The sequence below is a fragment of the Ammospiza nelsoni genome, chromosome 7, assembly GCF_027579445.1.
Source record: "Ammospiza nelsoni isolate bAmmNel1 chromosome 7, bAmmNel1.pri, whole genome shotgun sequence".
NCBI classification, from domain to species: Eukaryota; Metazoa; Chordata; class Aves; order Passeriformes; family Passerellidae; genus Ammospiza; species Ammospiza nelsoni.
This window is the reverse complement of record NC_080639.1, coordinates 30,492,371-30,503,702: the sequence shown is the minus strand read 5'-3', so window position 1 is coordinate 30,503,702 and position 11,332 is coordinate 30,492,371. Positions and strand designations below refer to the sequence as shown.

Sequence of the window (11,332 nt, the reverse complement as noted above, 5' to 3'; positions counted from 1 at the left end):
AAGACAAAAACACCTGCTGGCTGTCCTGCCTGCTCCTCCTTTTCACTCACCACTTTAGTGAGCCTGCAACATACATAAGAGGGCAGCAAACAAAACAGCCATGATCACTGCCAGAAGGGCCAATGTCAGTCCTGTTTCTTTGATGTCAAAGGTGCAGGTGTTTTCTCTTTCTTTTTAACCTGTTAAGCAATAAGAAGTGCTTTAGCATAAGATTTTGCTCATAGGAAAAAAATAATTGGAATTTGTGGAATGAAGCTTGTCTGTACTGGTAATTTATTGCATGGGAAGTGAACATGTGGATCCCAGGTATTCTTTTCCAAGTGCATAATTAGCATATCTTGGGACGGGGTCACCTCTTCCCCTTTAAGAACAGATTATACTGTGCTCTTCATTTAATTTGCGTGGAAGATGTTGGTATGGAAAGCTGGCAGGGGATAGCTGAGGCACTGTCAGTTCCCATGTCAGCTTATTTAGCAGTAACTTCCTTGTATCAACAGATCTCAAGAATTTATGACTTAAAAGAAGAACGCTGCAGGTCCAGAAATCTCCTCCCAGCCTGAGGAGGAAGAAAAACACTGCTTGAATTTATCATTTGCCACTTTGCCACCTTGACGTCAGCTCAGGGCTGAGCTCTTTACCTGTGGCCGGGCCCTTAAATGAGCTGACGCCAGGAGAGAAAGGCACTTTCTCTGGGGCTTAGCAGCGAGTGGCAGCAGCACCACAAGTGGCAATGAGACGCTCTGTGTTCTTCGCTGTGTGCCTCAGCCTGGTGCTGAGCCTTTTGAAAGGTAAGAACCACTATCTTCTGTTTTGTGATTTATCAAGGCAGCTATTGTGTGGCAGTGAATGGATTTTCTAGTGCTTTCAGCAGCTGTTGAGAAGCCAGTTGTGATACACAATTCAGCGTGTCTAGATTTTGATTAATTAATGATGAAAGATGTCACTGTAAGCCAACGGCTTTCCTTGTTAGCAGAACAATGGAAAATCACTGGTGCTTATGATTAACCTAATTCAGCCTATTCCAAGAGCAGTTTTCAGGACTTTCATACTAAACCCAGGTAATTCAAGCTCTGTTACAGTCATAACAAAAGGTGCAAGTGTTCCACCCCAGTACCCTTTTGGCCAGAGGCTCCTTAACCAACCAGTCTGGAAAGCAGCTCCCTCTGAGCCGGTTCACTGAGCTTTTGTTCTTTCCTTTTGAAATAAATTAATGGAAACATCACCACCAGCTTTCAAGGGGGTTGCACCATAGTCTGTTCAAACTAAAGGTGTCATTCCTTAAGCCATTTAGTACATTTTCTGGCATTGTGCCAAAGTTGGTAGTTGTGGGCCATAGCCTATAGCTAAACCTGCCTTTTCCTGATACTCAGTGAGAGGTATGAGGGGATGAAGACATTAGCAGAACTAAAGCATCTCTATGAAGAGTTTTGCAGCAGCTTGAAGCTGTGAGACTACAGGAATTCCTAGCTAATACAAAGATAAAATTGCAGAGATATCAGCCGAATTAAGACCTGTTAAACTTGCAACTGGTGGCAGATGGTTGTGGGTCTCTGTTGCCTACTGTGAATGAACAGATGTATTTCCAGCAACATCCACAGTGTGCTACAGACCAATTTTCAGCTGTAAATCATAAACATAGAAGTCTTCAAGATTGTCTGTTGGTTGGTTTCCTGGTTGGAGGCTTGTAGGCAATAGCAAGATGTGAAAATTCTTGTGCCAAGACTTGCTGAAAGCAACACCCATTTTTCACTTGATCTGACTTTGCATTAGGATAGATCTGCCCAGAAACCTTTTTCATTCTAAGCAAACATTGTAAAAGCTTTGCAGGACGTGTCCATTTGAATAGTACTGGCAAAGGCCCTGCCCTGCTCAGCAGCCAGATGTCTCTGCTGTTGTATATCCTTGGTGGTAACATCCATTTCTTTATCACAGTGGTAATGCCCAAGCCCGTTAACACATCCTGTTTCCATACATAGAAGGTTAGATCTAGGCAAACAGAGCCATAAATTAGCCACCTTTGTCCATCCAGAAGGTTCAGTTGCAGCTCATGCACTCTGCTGACACCATGGATGCTGTTCTTCCTGAGTCCAAAGGGTACTCCTGGATGATGGCTAGCCAGAGCCTCACAGCTCTAGCAGCTGTAAAAAAAGCCACCTCTGTAACAAGTTGCCGTCCCAACATCCATTGCCTGTGGCCAGCAGAGATTCATATAATCACAGTTATATGAAAAATACTGATTTATACTAACTGGGGAACAATAATGCTGTTTATAGAACTCAGTGACCAGTGGGGGCAAGAGACCTGGCAGGGAACTGCCACAATTGCTCACGCTCCCCTTCACCTAGAGGAGGCTAATGGATTGCTTGTCTTTTGCATGTGCCTTTTCTATGTGAGATGCGTTTTCAATCAGAAAAAAACTGTAGAAGATTTTCCTCACTTAGGATTTTCAAAGCTCTATAAAGCTCTAGAAAAGTGGGGTCTATTTTTCAAATGTCTGCTGAGATGTGCAGACTGTGATAGTGACACGGATTTTAGCCACAAATATGTTCATCTTTCATCTGTATGATTTTAATGCTTTAGATAAAATTATGCTTGCAGCAGCATTCACGCAGAGTAAATAAGTTTATTCTTAACTTGTAAATTAATGATTATTTAATAATAGTTAATAATAATAATTAATTCAGATTAAAGTTAGATTACATTATGCAAACTGGCCATTTTTCAGTATCACACATTTATCAGCAAGGTTGGTTTATCCTTCTTACATCTAGAAAAACAAAACAAACAAACCCCTTAAACCCGAACTCATTCCTTTTATCAAGAGTTGAGAATGACACAGGTTAAATAAAGAAACACCCAACAATTTAAACAACTAGAATATTTTTGAAAAATAAAAGCAATAACAAAGGCTGAAACCAAAGTTTGAGGAAGTATTTTCACCAATTGGCTGGTATCACGCAGGGTTCCCTTTATTCAGAAATAATGATGACAGGAAAGGAATAGAAGAGAAAAATGTATACTGTCAGAAATGCATAGAGCTGTAGTCCAGGGAAAGAAGGTCTTGATACTCCAGATATACTGTAGCAGAAGGAGCATTCCTGGAATAGAAATAGCCTGCTGTCCATGTCCACAGGAATCTGTTCCAGCACAGCTCGAGGCCTGGGGCTGACAAAAGGCAGGGTAAGGCTGCCCAGAAGTGTGGCTGCTCAGCCACACACACACTCCCAGACCTGTTTACTAAACAATTGTCCTGTGTGCAAAGAGTTCCCTAGTGCTGCCATCTCCTTTCTTTTCCCTCCATCAGAAGCCTCTGCTGAAACACCTGCTGCCACAACAGTGACACCAAGCTCAGCAACTACAGGTAAGGAGCAAAGCCCTCAGACATCCCCTTCTGGGAACAGTCCCAGGGGGCTCAGCAGCCCCCACAGAGGTTTCCCTGAACTCCTCTCCCAAGGTAGACAGATGCACCCAGACCAAGGCTGTGAATACCCTCCACAAGTCTATCTTTCCCTGCTGTTCTTTGCTGCAAGGGGGAAGCACTGGGGAAGAGTTGAGGAGGCGGCTCTTTCTGTGCTCGGCGCCTTTACCTCCTACATCAGGCCTGGATAGAGGGGGATCCCTGTAGAGATGCCCAGGGGAATCCTGTGATCAGATTGAGGCTGGTTGCCCCTGGAAGTGACAGCTTTGGCTGACACAGCAGTGGACATAAAGTAGAAGACACTGCAGTGTGTGTGAGCGCCTTGTGTTCAAGTGCTGCCCTTAGGGGACAAGGGGGCCAAGGACACACCAGGTGACACAGGCATCTCAGCCAGGGAAAGCCAGGAGGCTGGACAAGCCTCTCAGGAATTTGACTGCTCAGCCCCAAAAAGATCCACAGCATTTACCTGCTCAGCACTTATCCTACACACACAGAATTGCCCAAGGCTTTCTGAACAGACAATGCTAGGCCGTGCTGCCATGTCTCTTCTCTTCTTCAGAAAAAGGCACTGATAATGGAACAGATGGTGACCCACCAGAGGTGCCACGCTCAGAAACTCCAGGTAAGGAGAAAAGCCTTCAGGCTTCCCCTTCTGGGGACAGCTTGCAGTAATCAGGTTCCAGGGAGCACTGCAGATAAACAAGCAGGGAGGAGCTCCCCTGCCTGGGTTTCTCTGAGTTCTTCTCCCACTGAATACAAAATTACCCAGATCCTGGCTGTGACTAACTTCCATTCTTCCATCTTTCCCTGCTCGTCTTTGTTGGAAAGGAAATGTATTGGGGAACATTAGAGCAGGCTGCTAATTCCATGCTTGGTGCCTTTGCCTCTTGCACCAAGCCTGGGTACAAGGTGATCCATGCAAAGAGAAGGCCCCGGGCCCATCTATTAGCAGGCCCTGCAGGCAGTCGTTCCTGAGGCTGTTGGAGCATGGGCAGGGAGGGATGTGGGGCACAGCCCAGCAGCGAAAGGCCAGGGACCATGGCTGGGCACCATGGGGCAGACTGTGCCTGTCATCCTCCACTCCCAGCCTGATGCTGGGGAGGGATGTGCTCAGCATCCCCAGCATCACCTCCCCATCATGATCATTGAGCTTTGGGAAAGACTTTGTGACTCTCACTTGTGCCCACATGATCCTGTACCACAGGCTGCTATGAAAGAGTGCAGATGTGATAAGGAGTAGTCCAAGAGTAGGATGTGAGAGAATGACTATGAGGGAAATCCACTGAAGTGTCCACGGCTTTTTGAGCAGTAAATGCCAGGTAGTGCTGACATGGCTCTTCTCTTCCCTTTTCTAGTAAATAATACTGATAATGGAACAGATCCTGACCCACCAGTGGTGCCACCTTCAGGTGAGGAGAAAAGCTTTCAGGCTTCCCTTTCCCCCGACAGCTTGCAGTAAGCAGGTTCCAGGGAGCACTGCAGATGCCTAAGCTGAATTGAGTTCCCCTGCCTGGGTTTCTCAGAGTTCTTTTCCCATGGGAGACAAAGTTACCTAGACCATGGTCTTGGAAAATCTTCCACTCTTCCATCTTTCCCTGCTGGTCATTGTGCAAGACGAATGTGTGGTGGGACATTTGAGGAGGTTGCTCATTCCATGCCTGCTGACGTTGCCTCCTGTGCCGGTGGGTGGATTGCGGGGTACAAGGGGTTCCGTGTAAAGGGTTGCCCAAGGCCCTGCAGGGAGCTGTTCCTGAGGCTGTTGGAGCATGGGCAGGGAGGGATGTGGGGCACAGCCCAGCAGGGAGAGGCCAGGGACCATGGCTGGGCACCAAGGGGCAGACTGTGCCTGTCATCCTCCACTCCCAGCCTGATGCTGGGGAGGGATGTGCTCAGCATCCCAGGAGTCACCTTCACATCCTGGTGGCCCAGCTCTGGCAAAGACTTTGTGCCTCTGGCTACCTCTCACATGACCCTGGGCCAAAGGCCGCCAAGGGAAATTCACCTGTGGAAAGGGGGGTTCCAAGAGCAGGGTTTGAAAGAAGGATTATGAGAGCAAGAAGACAGCATTTGCGATGGCTTTTTGAGCAGTAAATGCTAGGCAGTGCTATCATGGCTCTTCTCTTCCCTTTTGCAGGAAACAATACTGATAATGGAACAGATCCTGACCCACCAGTGGTGCCACCTTCAGGTGAGGAGAAAAGCTTTCAGGCTTCCCTTTCCCCCGACAGCTTGCAGTAAGCAGGTTCCAGGGAGCACTGCAGATGCCTAAGCTGAATTGAGTTCCCCTGCCTGGGCTTCTCAGAGTTCTTTTCCCATTGGAGTCAAAGTTAGTCAGACCATGACCTTGAAAAATCTTCCACTCTTGCATCTTTCCTTGCTGGTCATTGTGCAAGGGGAATGTGTGGTGGGACATTTGAGGAGGTTGCTCATTCCATGCCTGCTGACGTTACCTCCTGTGCCGGTCGGTGGATTGCGGGGTACAAGGGGTTCCGTGTAAAGGGTTGCCCAAGGCCCTGCAGGCAGTCGTTCCTGAGGCTGTTGGAGCATGGGCAGGGAGGGATGTGGGGCACAGCCCAGCAGCGAAAGGCCAGGGACCATGGCTGGGCACCATGGGGCAGACTGTGCCTGTTATCCTCCACTCCCAGCCTGATGCTGGGGAAGGATGTGCTCAGCAACCCCAGCATCACGTCCCCATCATGATCATTGAGCTTTGGGAAAGTCTTTGTGACTCTCACTTGTGCCCACATGATCCTGTACCACAGGCTGCTATGAAAGAGTGCAGATGTGATAAGGAGTAGTCCAAGAGTAGGATGTGAGAGAATGACTATGAGGGAAATCCACAGAAGTGTCCACGGCTTTTTGAGCAGTAAATGCCAGGTAGTGCTGACATGGCTCTTCTCTTCCCTTTTCTAGTAAACAATACTGATAATGGAACAGATCCTGACCCACCAGTGATGCCACCTTCAGGTGAGGAGAAAAGCTTTCAGGCTTCCCCTTCTGGGGACAGCTTGCAGTAAGCAGGTTCCAGGGAGCACTGCAGATGCCTAAGCTGAGTTGAGTTCCCCTGCCTGGGTTTCTCAGAGTTCTTTTCCCATGGGAGACAAAGTTACCCAGACCATGGTCTTGGAAAATCTTCCACCCTTCCATCTTTCCTTGCTGGTCATTGTGCAAGGGGAATGTGTGGTGGGACATTTGAGGAGGTTGCTCATTCTGGCCAGTATCAGAAATGGAGTAGCCAGCAGGAGCAGAGAGGTCATTCTTCCCCTGTACTCGGCACTGGTGAGGCCTCACTTGGAGTACTGTATCCAGTTCTGGGCCCCTCACTTTAGGAGGGACATCGAGTTACTTGAGCGTGTCCAGAGGAGGGCAACGAGACTAATAAGGGGCTTGGAACACAAGCCATACGAAGAGTGACTGAGGGAGCTGGGGTTGTTCAGCCTGGAGAAAAGGAGACTAAGGGGCGACCTCATCGCTCTCTACAACTTCTTGAAGGGTAGCTGTGGTGAGCTGGGGGTCGGTCTCTTTCTCCGGGCGATAACAGATAGAACAAGAGGACACAGTCTCAAGTTGCGTCAAGCGAGATGTAAGTTAGAATTAAGAAGGAAATATTTCACAGTAAGAGTGGTCAGATACTGGAATCATTTACCCAGTGAGGTGGTGGAGTCATCATCCCTTGAAGAATTCATAAAAAGACTGGATGTGGCACTTGCTGCCATGATCTAGTTGAACAGTTAGAACATCGACTGGACTTGATGATCATATAGGTCTCTTCCAGTCTTGAATTTCTGTGATTCTGCGATTCCATGCCTGCTGACGTTGCCTCCTGTGCTGGTGGGTGGATTGCAGGGTACAAGGGGTTCCGTGTAAAGGGTTGCCCAAGGCCCTGCAGGCAGTCGTTCCTGAGGCTGTTGGAGCATGGGCAGGGAGGGATGTGGGCACAGCCCAGCAGGGAGAGGCCAGGGACCATGGCTGGGCACCATGGGGCAGACTGTGCCTGTCATCCTCCACTCCCAGCCTGATGCTGGGGAGGGATGTGCTCAGCATCCCAGGAGTCACCTTCACATCCTGGTGGCCCAGCTCTGGCAAAGACTTTGTGCCTCTGGCTACCTCTCACATGACCCTGGGCCAAAGGCCACCAAGGGAAATTCACCTGTGGAAAGGGGGGTTCCAAGAGCAGGGTTTGAAAGAAGGATTATGAGAGCAAGAAGACAGCATTTGCGATGGCTTTTTGAGCAGTAAATGCTAGGCAGTGCTATATCATGGCTCTTCTCTTCCCTTTTGCAGGAAACAATACTGATAATGGAACAGATCCTGACCCACCAGTGGTGCCACATTCAGGTGAGGAGAAAAGCTTTCAGGCTTCCCATTCTGGGGACTGCTGGCAGTAACCAGGTTCCTGGGAGCACTGCAGATGCCTAAGCTGAGTTGAGTTCCCCTGCCTGGGTTTCTCAGAGTTCTTTTCCCATGGGAGACAAATAACCCAGACCATGGTCTTGGAAAATCTTCCACTCTTCCATCTTTCCCTGCTGGTCATTGTGCAAGGGGAATGTGTGGTGGGACATTTGAAGAGGTTGCTCATACCATGCCTGCTGACGTTGCCTCCTGTGCCGGTGGGTGGATTGCGGGGTACAAGGGGTTCCGTGTAAAGGGTTGCCCAAGGCCCTGCAGGGAGCTGTTCCTGAGGCTGTTGGAGCATGGGCAGGGAGGGATGTGGGGAACAGCCCAGCAGGGAGAGGCCAGGGACCATGGCTGGGCACCAAGGGGCAGACTGTGCCTGTCATCCTCCACTCCCAGCCTGATGCTGGGGACGGATGTGCTCAGCATCCCCAGCATCACGTCCCCATCACGATTGCCCAGCTTTGGGAATGTCTTTGAGCCTCTGGCTTCCAGCCACCTGAACCTCTGCTGAATGACAGCATGGGAGATTGCAGATGTGGTAAGAAGGAATCCAAGAGCAGGGTTTGAGAGAAGGACTGTGTGAGAAAGAGCAGAGAATTCATCAAGGCTTTTTGGAGAGACGATGCTAGGCAGTGCTGCCATGTCTCTTGTCTTTCATTTTCCAGGAAACACTACTGATGATGATACAGCTACTCAGCCACCAGTGGTGCCACCAACAGAACCTTCAGGTAAGGAGAAAAGCTTTCAGGCTTCCCCTTCTGGGGACAGCTTGCAGTAAGCAGATTCCAGGGAGCACTACAGCACTGCAGATACCCAAGGAGTGGGGAGTTCCCCTGCCTGGGTTTCTCTTGAGTTCTCGCATTGTAGGCAAAGCTACCCAGACCATGATCTTGAAAAATCTTCCACTCTTCCCTCTTTCCATGCTGATCTCGTTGTAAAGCAAATGTGTGGGGGAAGATTAGAGCCGGCTGCTCTTTCCATGCTTGTTTCCTTTGCCTGTCGCACCAGGCCTGGGTAGAAGGTGATCCTCTCAAAGGGGTGCTCAAGGCCCTGCAGGGAGTTGTTGCTGAGGCTGTTGGAGCTTTGGCAGGGAGGGATGTGGGGCACAGCCCAGCAGGGAGAGGCCAGGGACCATGGCTGGGCACCATGGGGCAGACTGTGCCTGTCATCCTCCACTCCCAGCCTGATGCTGGGGAGGGATGTGTTCAGCATCCCCAGAGTCACCTCCCCATCCTGATCATCCAGCTTTGGGAAAGTCTTTGTGCCTCTGGCTTCCAGCCACATGAGCTGGGCCCAAGGCCGCTGTGAGGGAGTGCAGATTTGGTAAGGAGAAGTCCAAGAGCAGGGTTTGAGAGAAGGACTGTGTGAGAAAGAGCAGGGAATTCATCAAGGCTTTTTGGAGAGTCGATGCTAGGCAGTGCTGCCATGTCTCTTGTCTTTCATTTTCCAGGAAACACTACTGATGATGAGACAGCTACTCAGCCACCAGTGGTGCCACCAACAGAACCTTCAGGTAAGGAGAAAAGCTTTCAGGCTTCCCCTTGCGGGGACAGCTTGCAGGTTCCAGGGAGCACTGCAGATACCTAAGCAGGGAGGAGTTCCCCTGCCTGGGTTTCTCTGAATTAGTCTCTCATGTGAGACAAAGTTATCCAGATGCTGGCTGTGTATAAGTTCTTCTCTTCCATTTTTCTTTGCTGGTCTTGGTTGTAGAGGAAATGAGTTGGGGAAGATTAGGACAGGCTGCTGATTCCATGCTTGGTGCCTTTGCCTCCTGTGTCGGAGGGCATGGATTGTGGGGTACAAGGTGTTCCATGTAAAGAGGTGCCCAAGGCCCTGCAGGGAGCTGTTCCTGAGGCTGTTGGAGCTTTGGCAGGGAGGGATGTGGGGCACAGCCCAGCAGGGAGAGGCCAGGGACCATGGCTGGGCACCAAGGGGCAGACTGTGCCTGTCATCCTCCACTCCCAGCCTGATGTTGGGGACGGATGTGCTCAGCATCCCCAGCATCACGTCCCCATCACGATGGCCCAGCTTTGGGAAAGTCCTTGTGCCTCTGCCTTCCAGCCACCTGAACCTCTGCTGAATGACAGCATGGGAGATTGCAGATGTGGTAAGAAGGAGTCCAAGCGCAGGTTTTGAGAGAAGGACTGTGTGAGAAAGAGCAGAGAATTCATCAAGGCTTTTTGGAGAGTCGATGCCATGTCTCTTGTCTTTCATTTTCCAGGAAACACTACTGATGATGAGACAACTACTCAGCCACCAGTGGTGCCACCAACAGAACCTTCAGGTAAGGAGAAAAGCTTTCAGGCTTCCCCTTCTGGGGACAGCTTGCAGTAAGCAGATTCCAGGGAGCACTGCAGATACCCAAGGAGTGGGGAGTTCCCCTGCCTGGGTTTCTCTTGAGTTCTCGCATTGTAGGCAAAGCTACCCAGACCATGATCTTGAAAAATCTTCCACTCTTCCCTCTTTCCATGCTGATCTCGTTGTAAAGCAAATGTGTGGGGGAAGATTAGAGCCGGCTGCTCTTTCCATGCTTGTTTCCTTTGCCTGTCGCACCAGGCCTGGGTAGAAGGTGATCCTCTCAAAGGGGTGCCCAAGGCCCTGCAGGGAGTTGTTCCTGAGGCTGTTGGAGCTTTGGCAGGGAGGGATGTGGGGCACAGCCCAGCAGGGAGAGGCCAGGGACCATGGCTGGGCACCATGGGGCAGACTGTGCCTGTCATCCTCCACTCCCAGCCTGATGCTGGGGAGGGATGTGTTCAGCATCCCCAGAGTCACCTCCCCATCCTGATCATCCAGCTTTGGGAAAGTCTTTGTGCCTCTGGCTTCCAGCCACATGAGCTGGGCCCAAGGCCGCTGTGAGGGAGTGCAGATTTGGTAAGGAGAAGTCCAAGAGCAGGGTTTGAGAGAAGGACTGTGTGAGAAAGAGCAGGGAATTCATCAAGGCTTTTTGGAGAGTCGATGCTAGGCAGTGCTGCCATGTCTCTTGTCTTTCATTTTCCAGGAAACACTACTGATGATGAGACAGCTACTCAGCCACCAGTGGTGCCACCAACAGAACCTTCAGGTAAGGAGAAAAGCTTTCAGGCTTCCCCTTGCGGGGACAGCTTGCAGGTTCCAGGGAGCACTGCAGATACCTAAGCAGGGAGGAGTTCCCCTGCCTGGGTTTCTCTGAATTAGTCTCTCATGTGAGACAAAGTTATCCAGATGCTGGCTGTGTATAAGTTCTTCTCTTCCATTTTTCCTTGCTGGTCTTGGTTGTAGAGGAAATGAGTTGGGGAAGATTAGGACAGGCTGCTGATTCCATGCTTGGTGCCTTTGCCTCCTGTGTCGGAGGGCATGGATTGTGGGGTACAAGGTGTTCCATGTAAAGAGGTGCCCAAGGCCCTGCAGGGAGCTGTTCCTGAGGCTGTTGGAGCTTTGGCAGGGAGGGATGTGGGGCACAGCCCAGCAGGGAGAGGCCAGGGACCATGGCTGGGCACCAAGGGGCAGACTGTGCCTGTCATCCTCCACTCCCAGCCT

General features: G+C 50.2%; 1 protein-coding gene across 3 annotated transcripts in view; it reads left to right on the top strand.

Moving 5' to 3' along the window:
- The first annotated feature begins 659 nt into the window (after positions 1 to 659).
- Positions 660 to 11,332, top strand: part of MUC13 (mucin 13, cell surface associated) — a 29,973-nt gene continuing 19,300 nt past the window's right edge. For 2 of the 3 annotated variants that reach the window (XM_059476499.1, XM_059476498.1), the window contains exons 1-6: positions 660 to 788; positions 3,305 to 3,361; positions 4,774 to 4,827; positions 6,332 to 6,385; positions 7,703 to 7,756; positions 9,267 to 9,329. In XM_059476499.1, coding sequence (XP_059332482.1) covers positions 731 to 788; positions 3,305 to 3,361; positions 4,774 to 4,827; positions 6,332 to 6,385; positions 7,703 to 7,756; positions 9,267 to 9,329 — 340 coding nt within the window. In that variant the 5' untranslated portion in view covers positions 660 to 730. The remainder of the gene's footprint in view (positions 789 to 3,304; positions 3,362 to 4,773; positions 4,828 to 6,331; positions 6,386 to 7,702; positions 7,757 to 9,266; positions 9,330 to 11,332) is intronic. The other variant, XM_059476500.1, reaches the window with a different exon arrangement.